This window comes from Globicephala melas, chromosome 6, assembly GCF_963455315.2.
Source record: "Globicephala melas chromosome 6, mGloMel1.2, whole genome shotgun sequence".
Classification (NCBI taxonomy): domain Eukaryota; kingdom Metazoa; phylum Chordata; class Mammalia; order Artiodactyla; family Delphinidae; genus Globicephala; species Globicephala melas.
The window spans coordinates 86241667-86259265 of record NC_083319.1 but is presented as its reverse complement, the minus strand read 5'-3'; the positions used below and the strand labels follow the sequence as shown (position 1 = coordinate 86259265).

Genomic DNA, 17599 nt, shown 5'->3' with positions numbered 1-17599 from the left:
CCAGTTCTCATAGTAGTGCAAGCCTTTTGCAGGAAGTCAAGCCACAGCATGCTCATTGGCCTCTGCTCCCCATGGCAAATAACCCCAAAGCTCGTGATGGGTGTTCCAAGAAACAGCATTTGTCTGTAGCCGTTGTGGGTCTGAGAGGGCCAGCATTAGGAAGTGGCTCTGCTCACTAGATGGCCCACCTCTGAGAACACATTCGCTTTGCTAATCACCTTGAAGACAAAACAAGAGCCCTTTGGAGCTGATAGGAATGCAGGTGCTTTTGGGGGACAGGATGGTTACAGCTGGTCCACTGGACGAAGAGATGAATCTGTCTGGAAAGTGTTTTAATTTGCCTTCTCTTTCTTCTGTCCTCATTGCAGATGGCTCAGACTGATGCAATAATGCACGAGATTATTGGCTTTCTGGACCAGACCTTGTACAGATGGGACCATCTTTGTGTGGAAGCCCCTAGGTCGAGGAAACTGGCCAGAGAGCTCCTCGCAGAGCTGCGTGGGCAAGCCTAGCCCAGGCAAGTTAACCAGGGAGGCTACGCGATGAAATGGTGGGGCCGCTTCTTATGGCCTGTTTGTCGCATGCATTCCCTCCTTGAGTTGCAAGAATGAGCCATAAACGTCTTGGCAAGATCTGGTAGCACATATTTTACAAACTGAGAAGTCAGGTGCTTTAGCCTGAATTCAGTGAGATTTACTCACTAATGACGGGGTTATGCTTCAGCGTTCCCTGTGCCTGTTCAGCCCGGATGTCGATTAGAGAATCACTCAAGAAAAGGCTTGGATGGGAGAACAGATTTTTATTTCCTTCCCCGCCCCCCCCCATCAAACCAAGATGCACAACTATTATTTGGATGTTTCAAACTTTTTGGACCAAGAAATTGGTCATGAACCACTGATCAATTTAGAAGGTAACTTAGCTGTTTTCCACAGATCTCTTTTCTAAGAAGTCCTGTAATTGTTACTGGTATTTCGTCTTATCCACCGGGATACTCTCTTGCTCCCCTAAGACGTTCTTCATCCAGGATAGTCAGGATCCCTCAAGTTTCCCTCCCGTGCCCCCTGAGCAGAGCCCACCCAAGCCCAGTAGCAAGTAGTGGTGACGGGGTAGCAACACTGCTTAGCAATGAAATAAAGCCAGCTTTGGGGCTTTTTGCTTTATACTGGCTAAGCACTGGCTGTTACCAAAAGAGCTCATATTACCTCAAAGGTGGCTGACGGGAGGGTACAGGATGTGTTCTAGAAACATTGGATGAGAGTATGTGTCAGTTCTCTATTCACTAAAATGGGAATTGGAAACTTCTAATAAAGAATTGGGGGCTTCCCTGGTGGCACAGTGGTTAAGAATCCGCCTGCCGGGCTTCCCTGGTGGCGCAGTGGTTGAGAGTCCGCCTGCCGATATAGGGGACATGGGTTCGTGCCCCGGTCCGGGAAGATCCCACATGCCGCAGAGCAGCTGGGCCCGTGAGCCATGGCCACTGAGCCTGCGCCTCCGGAGCCTGTGCTCCACAACGGGAGAGGCCACAGCAGTGAGAGGCCCGCGTACCGCAAAAAAAAAAAAAAAGAATCTGCCTGCCAATGCAGGGGACACGGATTCGAGACCTGGTCCAGGAAGATCCCACATGCTGCAGAGCAGCTAAGTGGGTGCACCACAACTACTAAGCCTGCGCTCTAGAGCCCGCGAGCCACAACTACTGAGCCCACACACCTAGAGCCCATGCTCCGCAACGAGAAGCCCGCGCACTGCAACGAAGGGTAGCCCCCGCTTACCCCAACTAGAGAAAGCCTGCGTGCAGCAAAGAAGACCCAACGCAGCCAAAAATAAATAAAATAAGTAAATTTATTAAAAAAAAAAGAATTGGCAACGCCAACATTAATATTTATTTCACATTAGTTGAAGGTATTTTTTTCCTTTCAGGTTTATTCTTTTGCTCTTTTGTGTATGATCTGTTTGTCGAGTGAGTCCAGACTTTTCTCACTTGGATTTCTGCATCAGTCATCTCTGAATTTCCCTCATTCTTGGCTCCTGTTTGAGGTATAAGTAGAGTTTTGATGTATTAGAGGTTGAGCTTTTAGGGGAGTTACTTGTTTTGGTATACGGATCCACCTGAAGATCTGGAAAATTCAAAGACCTTCTGACCTGAGCCTTTCTTTAGAGAAATGTTACAGTATGAAAGGTATATTGTTAAAATACTTTTATCACTAGTGCCATCATCATATGCTTCCCTTGGTGTTGAGGGCGCCTCTCCTATGTTGGCTTTTGCCAGGGAAGCTGTGACCAACCTCTGTGGACATGAAGAAAAGGGCTTAGTGTGGTGGCAGTGAGTAACCCCTAAACCAAGCGGCCACTGGGAACCAGACCTCCCTGTGGGGAGTGCGCTTCCACGTGGACATCCATTCACACTGTATTTCACAGCAAACAATAAAAACAAGACCGTTATCTCAGATTGTTTAAGCTGCATTTCTGGAAAATCCCTTCCTGTCCTGACCTTACCTCAGTCTGTTTGTAGTATTTCCCGACTCCTTTACAAAGCCTCTAACGTTCTCCTAAGCCTTGGACTTGGGTCAAAGAGGACAGAGCCCAAAACTATAGGGAGAAAAGGCATTAATGACCACCCATTAATACAGAGGTTATGTTATTCATCAGGACTTCATGATGTTTGCAGAATTTGTTAGCTTTTTCAGATTTGTAATTTGTTTTATAGTTTGTCATTCTAAATAGAAAGTCACATGGCACTAATTTTGTATTCGTTAAGTATTATCTTTCTCAGAGAAAGCTTCCCTCTACTCCCCAGTCATGGAAGCTTCAGGTCTCACGAAACCCAGATAGGTCTGCCCCTGGAAAAGACCAATTGTGGTTTATCTCTAGGCCTGGGAATCTTGCCACCAGATGTCTGAAATCTGCCGAGGAGAGTGACTGCAGGGCCGGCAGTCAGCAGGAGCTGCTAAAACCAAATGAAGTGCGTCACACATAAATACCCTTTTTTCCCTTTAAGCCAGACTTAAATACTACCACTGAGTGTCAGCGGAATTGACCTACACGTTGCTCCCCCCATTGCTCAAGCGGGAATGCATCTGACAAGCACAGCCCACCCTCTTGCTCGTTCTGCTGTTTCAGACTCATGGCCCCGGCGCTCCGGCCTCCCCGGGCTCCCCTGGGTGTCAGGAAGGAGGGACTCGGCCCGCGGCTCCACTCACCTTGAAGCGCGCGTCCCGTGGCTCCCACAGGACGCTGGCCGCTCCCGGTTCTACTGCAAGCAGCCTGCATGGGTTTTCTGGACGATCACTCTGCTTCCTGACACCGGGCGCTGAGGGCCTCTTATCTTGTCCAGGAGGCATCTGAGACAGCAGAGGGCACCTGGGGACAAGCCCCTGTCCGGGCGTTCCTGGGCTCCGGCTTCTTCATTCGGCCCCGTTCTCGGCCCCGTTCTTGCTGGGACAAGGGTACTAGACAAAAACGGGAGCTCTTCCAGAGGCCAGCAGAAAGCTACACTTTCCATCGAAGTGGAGGAGTCAAGGACAGGGACTGGAAGGGATACCTGGAGAGGATGCGGACCTGGGCATGTGAGGAAAATCTAAACTGAGCCTGTCCCTGTGTTACACAAAGGGGCCTGGCGTTTGCACAGTGAGAACAAACGTGAGGAATGTTCTTCCTTATTCGACAAGGAATCCAAATGGTGCTCTCCAAGGAGGACGAGAATGAACTTGACTGTGTTGCTGTCCTTGCCTTCCTCTTCCTCTGCCAGCCCATCACCACGTCACCCACAGCCAGCACTGCTGGTGATGGCATCCTTCCTCTGCCTGACGCTGGGTGTGACATGGGTTTCGTCAAACAATCCTGAGTTATTAATCATCACCAAACCATCTCACTCTTAAAGAACCAAAATTAAGGCAAAATAAATGTGTCTTAAAGCCTTCTTGTAAAATTCAAGTCCACAGTTTGTTTATAGCATGGGTCCAAATCATCTCTCTCATATATAGACTGACAGTAATAAAGGAAGTTGATAATGTAGGACCTTCCCTTTTTCCCCAGTACTGACATAACTGTGATATAGCTTATTGTACTTGGTGTTTTGGGTAGGAAACTTGCATGCTTGGATACTGAAAGTGTCACACTTCTTAGCTTTTCTGTAGAAGTAGAAAGTCTCATAAGTCAATGTTGAAAATCTCGACTTCTGGTGCTTCTCACCATATGATGAATCCATGTGAATCAGTCAGGATTCTTGGTTGCAAGCAACAGAAACAGACACGATGTTGAAAGCACAAGGGAAGCAATCCAAAGGGTATTTAGAAGCCCACAGAATTGTCAGGCAGACGAGGCCTCGCTCTAGCCAGCCAGCAGCAGTGCCCAAAACCCAGCTTCAGAGTGGCCTGGTGAGGAAATTGCTGCTGCTGCTGTCACTGAATTCTGCAACCCTTGTAGCTCGTCCTGCAAGGTCTGCAACCTTCAGTGGCGAGACAGGCCCCTGCACCCCGCTCTTGAAGGGCTGGCCACAGTCCCAGCTGCTGCATCTGACTAGAGAAGCCCAGGTCCCCCACCCGCACTTAGGCTGTAAGGGGAGCTGGGAAAGCAAGTGTGGAGCTGGTTTCGCTTCTGTGATGGTACTGGACACCGCCAACTGCATCTCCCACAGACAGGAAGGGGCCAGAGCCTGGGGGGCGGAAGAGAATTAAGAACGTCCACAACACTACCTATTGTCTACTCTTCTCGAGCACTGCAGAAGGATGAGTGCCATGCAGCAGCCCGATACTCTACTCAGTAAGAAAAGGAAGACGAGGGCCCTTAGCAGAAAGCCAGCGTGCAGGCATTCGAGGCTAGGCTTCTCCAGTGTGGCGCTACTACCCTGGGGACCGGGTAAGTCTCTGTGGCGGCGGCTTGGTCCCACCCTCTCTGAGCTAGGTGCCAGCCTAGGAGCGACGATCGAAACTTTGCCCAGACATTGCCAAGTTGAGAACCACTGCTCTCTATCTGGTGGTTCTTTCCTTCTGGAAAGATATCCTGAATAGAAACAGTAACTGTCTTAGAGATATAAATTAGACTTAATAGAATCCTAATAGGAGAACTAGGTGATCTGACTCCAAAATTCATATGGAAAAATAAACGTTCAAGAACAGCCAGGAAAATCCTGAAAGTGAAGTGTGATGGAGTATAATGAAGAGTACGCACAAATTCTAAAGCTCGACTCATTATGACGAGGGCCCTCCTTGGGGCTCCAGCCAACCATTCTCAGGCCTCCTGCACCAGCCTGGGCAGTACCTGACCCACTGGGTCTCCATCCTCCCTGACAGCTTCCTCTGGCTGGTGGAACATTCCAGGGCTTCTCCTCAGCCTGAGGGGGCTGGGCCCTGCTCAACCCCTGACCTCGGCCTGGCGGGTGCGCCCGGGCCACCACCACGTGTACCCTCACTCTGCTGGGCTTTCCACGAGCCACCTCTGTGCAGAGGGGCCGCACCCTCCCCGGACCGCAGACCTGAATACCTACGGCCCAGTGGCTATTTCCACTGGGAGGTCAGGTGACCATGTCAAACTAACAGGTCCAAAGCTGATGCCACCAACCCCCTGACCCCAAACCACAGTCTTCCCAAGTCAGTCGATGGCCGTCCCGTCTTTCCAGGGACTCAGGCCCAATTCTGTAGTTATTTTTCACTCCTCTCTCATCCCCACGTCTGAGTCACTAGGACGTCGCTGGATCGGACCGCTCCTTGCCCTCCTCGCAGACACCAGCATCCGCCTGCTCTCCCCGCCGCCACCCTGGCCCCTCTGCAGCATCTCAGCGATCCCTTGCTGGTTCCATCATGCCACACCCCTGATCAGAGCACGACAAAAACTCCCGTCTTCATTCAGTAAAACTCAACACTCTTAAAGTGGCTTTCAAGGCCCTACACAGTATGGGCCCCCTTTTACTCTCTGACTTCACCACCTAATATTCTCTGTGACCCCTTCACACACCCACCTGTTCCAGCCACGGGGGCCCAGGGCCTTTGCATGCACTGTCCTGCACACACACCTTCCCCAGACATGCACAGCCATCCCTCAGCTGCTCACGTCACCACCTCCATATGGCCTGATGCCCCCGTCTCCAGTGGCACCCCACTCTCCACCCCTCAGCTTTCGTCCCTAACACATAACACCTTCTAGACCCCACGTAGTCTACTTATATACTTGACCGTCCCCAATACAAGTGCCTGGAACAGTTCCAGGCATACAACAGGTGCCCAATATTTGTTGAATTAGTCCATACTGGGATTTAATATATGGTAAAGGCATTTCCATCAACAGGGAAAGATGGTGCTGAGAAATCACGCTGGAGCTCTACTTCTTAGATAACAATAAACACACACAAAAATGCCTAGGCCTCTTTCTTTACCACCAAAGTATCTGGAGGTTTCCTCTCTGGGGCTGTGGGTTTTCTCCAGAGAAAACGAGCAGTTCTGCTTGGAAAAAGAGGAGGGATGAGGGTGGTTGGAAGGCTGCTGCCACTCTGAGAAGACAGTCTATTACTCAGATAAGTACAAAATTAGTTTATAAAATCAAGACTTTCCTACTCCCAAAATGTAGAAAGAATGTTCTTGTATTTCATTAAGAATTTCTTGCTCACCTGTGGTTGGCAGACTTTCACATTAAACCCTGATTTCAGCCCCTGGCCTCCCCCTCCCCACTGCCTGGGGTCTGCAAGTTCAAAGCCTTTGGGTCACTGCTTCCAAGAAGACTTCTTAGTCCTTTGAGGGGAGGAGCGGGTCCTTCTCCACGGGAGCGGGGAAAGGGGCCTGAGGCAGAATCCAAGAATCCTGTTTTCAGCCCTCAGGCCAGAAAGGGAACCCTTTCTATGCAAGATGCAAACCCAGACCCCACAGCAGGCGTGGATAGAACTGTCCATGGACAGGTGAGTGGATAAGCAAAATGTGGCATATCCATACGATGGAATATTAGTCACCCTTAAAAAAGAATGAAGTTCTGACACACGCTACAACGGGGATGAACCTTGAGGATATTTTGCTACGTGAAATAAGTCAGACAAAAAAAGACACCACTGTATGATTTCCCTCGTATGAGGTACCTAGAACCATCAAATTTGGAGAGACAGAAAATAGGAAGGTGGACATTTCTACCTTTTGGCTATTGTGAATAATACTGCTGTGAACATCGGTGGACCAATACCTCTTTGAGTCTCTGCTTTCAGTTATTTTGGGGATACATCTGGAAGTAGAATTGCTGGATCATATGGTAATTCTGTTACCGTACAGGTGCCATGGGCTGCAGGAGAGAATTCCATTCTCTTCCAGGTTATTGTTTAACAGGTGAGAGTCTCACTTTGGGGTGATAAAAAAGTTCTGGAGATGGACGGATGGTGGTGATGGCCGCACAACAATGTGAATGTACCTAATGCCCCTGAACTGTACACTTGAAAATGGTTAAAATGGTAAATTTTATGTATGTGTTACCACGGTAGAGCATTGAATAAAAAATTTTTAAACTACATATCCTTTTATCTAGTAACAAAAAGCCAGTTCTTCAGAGCTGCCTTCCCCCACTTCAGGTTGCGTGGGCCCACCATGAGCAAGTCTAGAAATTATCCCACAGACACACTGGTGCCCGGGCATATGTGAAATGCCCAGGGCTTTATCGCAGTGCAGTGTCAGATCGCTGCCCACTGGAAACAACTCACAGGTTCATCAGTAGAGGGCTGGTTGAATAAAGTAAACCAGCCATCAAAGGGTAACACATACCTTTATAGCTGAAGCCAGGCCCTGTTATCAGAGTTCTGCATAAATTAATTCATTTAATTCTCACAACCACCTAACGAAGTTGTCCATGGTTTATAGATGAGGAAACCAAAGCCCAGAGAGGTTACACACAGGTGACAGCTAGCAGGGCTGGGATCTGAACAAAAGGACCTAAGGAGACTGTGACCACTGCCTCTTGAGCTGTGTGATGTCCAGACAACGGAGCCACTGAAAGAACGGTGTACACCCTGCCGCGCGTGTGCTGCGGCACCGCCTCAGTCTCTGCCGCCACTCTCCTCACCGCGGTGGCCTTGGAGGAGGGGCAGGACGAGGTGGGGCAGCGCGCGCTTTCTGTTGATATACTGTTTATATCTGTGATGTGTGCGAAAAGAATTTATAATCATCAGTGTGTGAAGGAAGATTTGTATTTGTCTGTTCCAAGATAGACTCATTGTTAAATGACGCTGCAGAGAAAAGGAGGCCTCCATCCCCACCTGTAACTCAGAAAGGAGACCCCTGCACTGGCGCCCCTGCTCTGCCACCAGCACGGTGGCACCTTTACAGCCTATTTATAGGACTTATGTTCTAGTATTGGACAGAGAGTTTTCTAGAAAAAGAAGAGGTACCCCGACCTAGAGGGAGGGTGGCCTGAGGACCGGGGCTTTGGTCCCCCCAGTTGGGGCAGTCTGTGCGCCACGACCCAACTCCCCTGATGTCAATCTGTCCATCTGCCCAGCTTCTGCCATCACTAATAATCACTCTCTCGCTCTACAAAACGCCTTCTCCACCCCCAGCTGCGCTGAAGCCACAATGTCTGCAGTTCTCTCTCCCTCAACGTTATCATTTAATTTATTAAAGCAGATAAAATCATAAAGCTACAATTCCTTTCCCTTACGTCTTTTCTTTACAACCCAACATAAGGGCACCATTGTACCTGTACTGTCTCATCGGCAAACTCTAAAATTGGCTCCTATCTAATCGCTGATTTATCCCCATAATTCACATTGTCTTGAGCCTCCCTCCTTAGACGTAACTGATGTCAAAGTCCTGGGAGACTTAAATCTTGCAGTCAGAACGTGAAAACCGGAGGCATCACTCCTGCCTTTCTAATCTTACCAAGAACGTCCTCACCAGTCTTAGGACACACGTTTCTGCTTCCGAGGCCTGTCCTGCCAGACCTCATGTGACAAGGACAGCCTATTAGAGTGGAAATGAACTTTCCGAACTTGGGACTAGAGGCAGTGTAGATAGGGCCCAAACGGCAGGCAGTTTCAGCACCTCCTCCACCCCACAGGTAAGAACACCTTCTGGGCCAGGTTTTCAGTGGTGGAACCATCCCCAAAGGCCGGAGCTGGAGGAAATTACAGGCAGAAAGAGCACGAAGAAGGTTTAAGAAAACAGAATCCGCAACGTGTGCCCAGTCCCCTCTGCTTCCCAGACAAAGCCACAGAGGAGCTGTTTGGGAAGCAGGCGCAAGGCTCCCCGGCGGGGCAGAGCTCTGCCCCCCCAGGTGGGCATCCTGCGAGGGAGCCCCAGCCGGCCCCCCTCAGCCACCCGGGCGGTGGTGAGCAGCCAGAAAAGGCTGGGGGCCTAGGCGGGTGACACAGGAGGCCGCGGACAGGTCCCTGGAGCAGTTCGTCCCATTTCGGTCCTTGGGGCTGAGAAGCCAAATCCCTGAACTCGTTTCATCTCAAACGACACTTGGCAGGGCCGATTGGTTTTATGGGAGCTGTGTCTGGACCAGGGCAAACGTGTGGTCAGAGAGGCCTTTATCTGCATTTCTGCACTCACTCGCATTCCCAGACACGCACATGCAGACCAGCGCGGGGTTCTGGTACCATCACCAGCCCCCTTTCTCAGGCCCAGCCCCCAAGAGCGGGCTCCTCTGGCTGGCCTTCCCACCAGGGCCGGGTCTGCCTCTGCTCTGATGCTCCGATGCCAGGGTGCCCGGATGCCCACCCACCATCCAGGCAGGAGGCTCTCTCAGCAGACTGTGCTAGTCCTGGGAACCACTGGGAACGTTTGTAGTTTTATGGTAACTTCCTTCCACCCCCAGGCTTGGCTGACAGCCTCCTCCCTCTTTTTTTCTCACACCCTCTCTAGTCATCAGACTGGAACAGAAATACCTCATTAGCCAATCAATCTCCCAGACAGCACCAAAGGATGGGAAAAGATCTATAAAACCTTGCCCGTGAATGGCCCCAACCAGCTTCTCCTCCCTTCCACCTTGTAAACCCCCAGGGCCTAGCCAGGGAGGGCGAGGGGGACAGTGGCCTGGGGGGTTAAGAGCTCTCACTGAGCTTGGCCTCTGGGCACCGCCCTGGGAGGTCCACGCAGCCCTTTAAACGCCCAGGTCCCTTGGGCTTTAGACCCCCAGTGCTCCAGCCCTCCTTGGACAGAGGCAGCTCCGGGAGGTCTAGGCCTGGGCTCACCGCTGTCCCGGCACCTTGTATAGAGTCTTTGCCGTGGCTGGGCCCTGCACAGAGGGCTCCCCACCCTCTCTCTGCACCCTGAGGTGGTCCAGTCCAAGGTGCCCTGGGGAAGGGATGCTGTAAAGAATCATCTAGCAAAGCCCTGTCACCTGCTGGCACTTGTAACCTGGTGGCCAAGTGCCGGGGGAGCATCTCCCTCGCTGACTTCTCAGGAATGGGGTGTGGCCGGCCTGCCGCCCCAGGGAGGCCACAGGCTTGGGACACCCCGAGTTCTGTTTGGCAGGAGATGGTGGGACACTGTGCTTACTTGCAGGGCAGGTCGGCCGTGCAGAAGTTCTGGGCAGACTCCTTCTCCCACGCCTCACCCTCCCATCCAGCCGGCTCCATCCATAGAATGAGGAGGTGGCTGGCCAAGAGCATCACGCTCTGAAACAACCAGCCCTTGATGAGTCACTCAGCTTCTGCTTTCCAGCTGCCTTTGGTGAGGCCGGCTGTGGCCGAGGCAACCCTTTGCGAGCAGACCGCCCTGCACGGCAGCCTAGCCGCCTCCACGGCACTGCCTGGGGCTCTGCTGAGTGTCCGTGCGGTCAGGCCAGTTGCAGGAAACCCAGAATGCACTGGAAATACCTGCCTGAAACCTTTCAGAGGTCTTCATTTGAAAGCGATGGGTTAACGTTAGGGATGAGGTTTGCTATTTCTGGTTGCTGCCACTGGGGCACTGGGTTCTGCCTAACACGACATCTCTGTACCTCGTTTGGGATGGAGACTGTAATTTCGATGTTTTGACGTGAAATTCCAATAAAGCTAAGTGCCTGAAACCCTTTAATCCTAAAAGAGAGGCCAAGAGAGAGACCTGAACCCCTTCTCTTGACTTCTTTCCCATCTCCTCCCCGACCTCGGGTCCCGACAGCCAGGCACGTGGGGACGGGTAGGGGAGCATCTCCATTTGTGGAGTCCTTTGTTCTCCAGGGAGAGGACAGTCGCTTGGCAATTAACCCCTTAACTCGCTCAGGGAACAAGATCTCCTCTTCTCACCCGGGTTTCACAAGCCCGCGAACCAGGCCGAGTTACCCCACCAACAGCTCTGGACCGACCATGGCGCTGAAAGAGCAAGCCGTCCTCTCCCACGACTGGCCCCTGCTGGCCACGAATGCCGCTGGCGGTCCGGAGCCCGACGGACGCAACGGCAGAAGAGGCACGGGCTGGGGCCTCCTCGCTTCCACCAGACCAGGGCACCGACGGAAGCTCACGCTGGGCGCCTCCTGTGCTCTGGTCCCCCCTCCGGATGGAGGCTTCACCTGGTTCGTGACCAGACTGGCTCCTGTCGGCTCATCTCCTCTACTCGGCCTGGAGGGCAGAGCTCATGCCGTCCCGTCCGCTCACCCTGGGAACGTGACGGGGGGAACACAGGCTGGAAAGGTATACTTCCTGGGGCAGCAAAGATCAGAAGTTGTGCCCCTGAGAAAGTGAGTGCCAGACTTCCCCGTGGGGACGTAACTGTTCCAGATTCAAGTTGATGTGCTCCCTGGGCCCCAGCCAGGCCCCCTCACAGCAAACTGGGTGAGGAGCGCAGGTGTCTCAAGTCTCTTCTGGCTGAAGGACAAGGCCAGGAATCCCTGAGAAGTTTATCACCGAAGAGACAGTCTACACCCTGAAAGGGACTCGGGGGAGGAGAATCCCGAGCCAGGTGGACACACTGAAATCCCGCCTGTCGCTTAGTATATGACCTTGGGGATAGCACTGTGCAGGCCTGACCCACAGGGGGAACTTGGGGAGGGCAGGCTCCCGCACCCTTGCCTCTCCGAGACAGCCAGCCTCTGTCCCCGGGGCTCCTGGCCCCTCGGCAAACACTCCCGCCTGGACTGAGGCATCCCTCAGGAGGTGCCCGCGTCGTGCTGATAAAGCAGCCTAAGTTCCATGACGTGCCCTGGGGAACCTGCCCATCACCCACATGAAACTTTTTTCAAAACAAATGAATCGTGTAAGAATGCAGAGTGCTAGCTTTACACACCTGTCTTCTGACTGACTGGTGGCCACTCTGGAACCCGGCAGTGCCTGCCAGGCCCTGGCCTCAGGCTCCTCCACAGCACGCCCTCCGCAGCCCTAGCGGGAGGTACGGAGGGCCAGCTCGGAGAACCCGCCCCAGGAGTCCCGGAGCCTGAACGGAGCGGGTGCGGGGTGAAGCTGGAGGGAGGCCGCTCGCCCCTCCCTCACCACAGGCACAGCCCCTCCCGCAAGAGCACCAGCCTACAGACGGAAAGGCAAGCTACCCACAGCCGGCGAGGCGGCGCTCGGGTCCCGACGGCCCCTCCAGGACCGGCCGCCTGCGGGCCGGACCCGAGCTCGGAGCCAGCGCGGGACCCCCGGCCACAGGGCTAGGGGACCAGCCATCTTAGCGCGAAGCCACTCATGCGGCCACTCACCTTGGCCTCAGCAGTTTCTAAAGATGACAAAGCGTGGCTTTAACTTTTCGGAAAAACAAGACCAAAGCAAACCACCAGGCTGGTTGGTCACCCGCAGCCCCTGTGGTGCACAGAGCAGCAGGCTGTGCCCGGGCTTCCTGCTCCGCCGCACAAAGGACCAGACTCACACCGACCACAGGGAGAAAGAGTCATTTATTCGAAGTCTTCACAGAGAACAGCGTCCTGACATTTCTTCATATTTAAAAACCGAATGTTTATTCTTCCACCAACGTGGTGAACAAAAGCACATACAACCATAGGCAGAGCACATGTAACAGCAAAGAACCAACCCGTAGGAACCCTTCCGGAATGACGGTCACTGTTAAGTAACTCTGAAGGTCAGGAGCTCCTAAGGAAGGGCTGTGTGGAGCCGCACGTCCCCCCACCGGCGGGTCCGCGGCCCCGCGAGCGCAGCCCCTGCAGGCGGGTCAGTTCCCTCCCGCTCCGCTCAGCCTCACGCCATCACGTGACTGCACCAACCACTGTGGCTTCTGGAGCGTTTTAAAGCCGTCCTTCCCTTTGGACAGTCCTGAGAAGCTTTTTTTTGTTTTTTAACTTCAAACATTTGTGGGAAAAGAGGCAACATCACCACAGACCCCAGGGTGCCCGATGGTACCTCCATCAGGAGCAGGGGGCCCCACTGTCCTCCCAGGAACAGCAGCACCACCTTGAAAACTACAGAGAAAACCAGTAAGGTGAGAGAAGAATGACACCAGGAGGAGGAGACTACCCTCTTCTTCCACGTTTTTTTTTTTTTTCCTTTTCAAAAACAGTATTAAATTAGGAAGCAAACAGGAAGGGAAAAAAAAAAACGAATCCATTACATTTTATTATTAATACATCTTCGAGTGTTATCCTGTACTTCTACCAAAAGGTACTAAAATTTTGGAAAATCTAAATACGGGACCTATCAATCAAAGTAATCCCGCAGAGGTGGTCCCAGTACGCAGAAACCCTGACCTTCTGGAAGCACAGAAACAAACATCCACATGCTGAGGGACGGATGGAGGAGGTTCAGCAGGTCTTCCGACGGGCCTCAGGTATCTTCCATCTTTGTGTGAAAACTGCATTGAACTCACAGGGGAGACTCAATTCAGATTCAGGATCTTGAGGTGGCACAGCCAGGGTGGGCACAGAGGCATCACACAGCCCCGTGGAGACCGTTTACAAGGATGTGCCTCTGACACGGGCTCCACTGTGAGGGCCACGGCCTCTGGGAAGGTCGCCCCAGTGTGCACACTGCTGCCGGCTGATGGCTTTAGCAGCCCCATAATCCTTCCTTTGATGTCCAGGGTCAATGTGATCCTGGTCCCACCAGGGCTACGAGTAGATGCATGAAAAAGAATCTCGCTGTGATCTTTCCTGCAAAGGAAACAGCAATAAAATTTACTGCCCAGTCACAACGGAGGAATTCTTGTAAACGAGTACCTTTGTGTGTGCCTTTGCTCTCGGCCCTGGAGAGAGGGCCGTGAGCGGAGGACAGGAGGAGGCCAGGGCACATCTCACAGCCCCGAGAGGGGCTTTACAGCTGCACCATGTGCCACTCGCTTTGCTCACACGGGGCTGTGAAAGCCGGCGGCTATAACTTGGGCTCCGTTCACAGGACAGATACTAGAAAGGCAGCCTGTTTCAGCCCCGCACTCACTCCGACTGCTTTCGGGCCGTCCTACACCGTGACAGAGAGGTATGCACTGCCTGCATGGCAGGCGTGGCGCCAATGGGTGGAAGTTCGTTCCTGTCATGTCAGCAGAGCTCTAGCAACACCCACACACAGGGCACATACGCAGGGGCCTCCGCCGCCGGTCAGCTCTGCTGCGGACGCTCGGGCCTGTCTTCGTGCGGCTGCAGCCCCAGCTCCCGAGCCGCCGGGCACTCACAGACAGGAAGGCTTTGCTCTAGGGCTCGACTCCTGTTCCTGCTGAACTGAGCCAGTGTGTAAAATGAGAACTGATATCAGCTCAGTAGGCACCGGAGGGCGGGTCCAATTGACAGCCCGGAGAAGCAGTGCCTCAGCTGGGAGCTCGCTCGGCCTCGTCCCGCGGGCAGCTGCAGGAGACACAGAAACCTGGACTGCAAATACAAGAGAGAGTTCACCGTGCTCGGAAATCACAACAGGCAGTCTCCTCTGAAAGTACCCAGCTCTACTCACACGCCATCGACTGCTGACGTGGGCTTACTCGACTTTCGTGGTTCACTGGGTTTTAGATTTTTAAAAGAATAATTGTGCAGCTTTCAATACATTTGAACTTTCAGACACCGGTGTCTAATTAGCGGATTTATATTTCCGTAGACTTTTGGTATGTTCCTTGCATTCGTAACAAGACAAAGTGCATCCTCGCTGGGGCCAGGCAGGCTCTCGTCCTCCAGAATCGTGCTCGGTCCCCGAGCTGACCGCTCAGCAGCGGCCTCTGCCCCGGCAGGTCCAACTTAACTGTCCCCATCTCACCTTCTCTTCAGGTGCAGAACTTAGCCACTGTGAACAAAGCGGAAACCAGTCACTGTTCACCAATCAGCTAAGCTCTGCACCTCGTCAGAGAGGTCGTCGGCTGGGCATAATGAAAGGGCTGAAGAGCATCTTCCAAGGCTGTTGGCTTCTTCTGTTTCCAGAGAGGAGCTATGAGATGTATCTGTTCCCCGAACTGCAGAGAGAGAGTAACTACGGCTTCTGGAGGAGCAGTCAGGGTCGTGGTTGCGTGGTAATCCCTGGCAATGTGATTTTAATCTTAAGTCACAAATCAGCATGCCAGGAACCCAAGCAGCCAGAGCACTTGGGGGCAGCGCCGCAGGGCTGCCCACACCGCACGCACCAGCTTCCTCGGGCACAAGGTGACAGCACCACCTCCAGGCCTGCTACACTACCAAACGGGTTTTATTTCTGTTCACTATTCATTTACTGGGCGTCCTAGGGGTACAATTTTTTAAAATCAAAGGACTCACAGATGACCATACACATGCCAGTGCAGCTCTGGAAGATGAAATGAAAAATGCACTGACCAGCTGTTCTGGGGTAGCAGGGGGAAAGGGTGTGCACATGACCCTGTGTTCATCCAGAAGGGCAGGGACAGAGGGGCGGTGAGAAAAGAGCAGGCTTGTGACCGGGACTACTCCTTTGCCTGCTTGGGGCAAAAACATCACAATGAAGAACTGCCAAAGCCGTGTAGCCCGCGGTGGTTTCTCCACAATCTGGAACCCAGGGAACAACATCAAAGGCATAGTCTGCACCACTGCAGTTTCACACACTTCAAGAAACACAAACTCCCCGTGAAATTAAAAATCTGAAGAGAAATACGATTTATCCTGATTACTATATGAGGCTGGCAACACCTGACTGTGTAACTGTTCTGTGTTTTAAACTGGCCCGTCGTTGAACAGGCTCTGAAGCTGCCACAGGGGAGCTCTGGGGAAGCCTGCACATAGCTGCTCTGCTACGAGATATACAATCGTGGCAATTATTCCCACCATTTCCTCTCCTGGCCAACATGGCTCCTTGACTCTTCTGGAAGAACAGAACCGGACTTTAGAAAACCTTTCTCTCTTCAGTATTAGAGTTCTTTCAGATAACTAAGACAGTTAAACATATTAGACAGAAATGGTTTTTTATAAGAGCAAAACATTAGAAGCAAACTAAATATCCCACAATAGGTTAAGAATATCAACATAAAATCTTAAATATCCATTAAAATTATAGAGAAGCTATATGACATGAAAAATGCTTGAAATTTGATGCTGTTTTTAAAAAACACAAAATTAGACATACCCTATAATATCATGTAAAACCTTAAAGCAAACCAGAGAGTCAGAGAAATGACGTTAGACCAAAAAAACCCACTTATAATCCCACAGTTCTACTTACAAACCTTTATGTACCATTGCTAAATCACTTTTAGAATACAGAAATCCACAGTTAAAAACTGCTAAAACGTGAACGTAACAGGTCAGTGCCAAGCACATTTAAGAGAGGAAGCAGTTTAAATACTTAGGACTCCCACTCGAGGTAACCTGCCCGCCTGCCAGCAGACACGCAATGTGGAGAAATTCAGGACACTGGGGAGGAAGGACCTGCCAGCCTCGCCCACCAGGCGGGGACAGCCCGAGGGACTGCAAGTTCTCACACGGCTGCTCACAGCTCAAGGTGTGGGGAACCCACCACACACCCCCGCGCCAGCCTTCCCCTTGAAGACGCGGCTCACGGTTACACGAGGCTCTCCAGCGCACCTTCTAACCAGCTCAGGACGTTCTCCTGCGAATTCCCTCCCCACAAATAACAAAACCGGAAGTGGCCAAAACGGCGCCGAGGAAGAATGTTCCGCCGGGGTGGGTGGCACGGGCTTTCCAGTGGCCGCTCGGCCAGACGAGGTGCCCCTGCACCCTAAGGGAAGCTGCCCTCAGCTCACCACCCGGCTTACTAGCTTACTCAGCTCCTAAGAGGAATCTCAGAGCCGAGCAACGAGAAAGGAAAGAGAGAGAATCACCTCTTTAATATAACATCTCGGCCACCACCTCTGCTGAGGATCTGTCCATCTGCTCCTTGCTCAGCTCGAAGCACCTGCGGGCGAGACGCTGCTGCCGGGCATCCTCACTCACCATCAGCTCCCCGTAGAGGTAGATGCCCATGGCCTGCGGAAGGCACAGAGGCCAGAGAGCTGAAGAAAAGGCAATCGTGTGTCCCCACGCGCTCGAGTGCACAGTCTGTGCTTGTTCCGCACGGACTTGCTGGTCTGGAAGTTACAAAGACCCTAGAAAAGACAGACGGCTGAATAGCTGTACTTCAGGAACCTGCAGTTTTCAATCCCCATCTCTTTCTTGTTCTTCTCGCTGCAACCCCCAAGGAATTCTTGGCTATCAGTTCCGTCAACAGACCCTGGTGGTTGAACTGACGACACTGCGAGCATTTCTCTAGTGATGGCTGACGAGGACAGGGAGGTTCCCATGGTGACTGACCCCCGTGGAAACCCCCGCAGCTGAAAGGAGCACCCGAGGC

At 52.4% G+C, this 17599-nt stretch overlaps 2 protein-coding genes across 6 annotated transcripts in view; one reads left to right on the top strand and one right to left on the bottom strand.

The window, feature by feature from the left end:
- Positions 1–7407, top strand: part of FANCC (FA complementation group C) — a 281309-nt gene extending 273902 nt beyond the window's left edge. For all 4 annotated transcript variants that reach the window (XM_060301110.1, XM_030832881.2, XM_060301112.1 and 1 more), the window contains one exon: positions 369–7407. In XM_060301110.1, the coding sequence (XP_060157093.1) occupies positions 369–512 (144 nt within the window). In that variant the 3' untranslated portion in view covers positions 513–7407. The remainder of the gene's footprint in view (positions 1–368) is intronic.
- Positions 7408–13782: 6375 nt separating this feature from the next.
- Positions 13783–17599, bottom strand: part of AOPEP (aminopeptidase O (putative)) — a 359340-nt gene continuing 355523 nt past the window's right edge. The window contains exons 16-17 of one of the 2 annotated variants that reach the window (XR_009564370.2): positions 17091–17354; positions 13783–13980 (exon numbers count right to left, since the gene is read on the bottom strand). Coding sequence is in view for 1 of the 2 variants with exons in the window: in XM_030832878.3 (XP_030688738.2) it covers positions 17095–17235 (141 nt within the window). In the remaining variant the exon portion in view is untranslated. The remainder of the gene's footprint in view (positions 13981–17090; positions 17355–17599) is intronic. The other variant, XM_030832878.3, reaches the window with a different exon arrangement.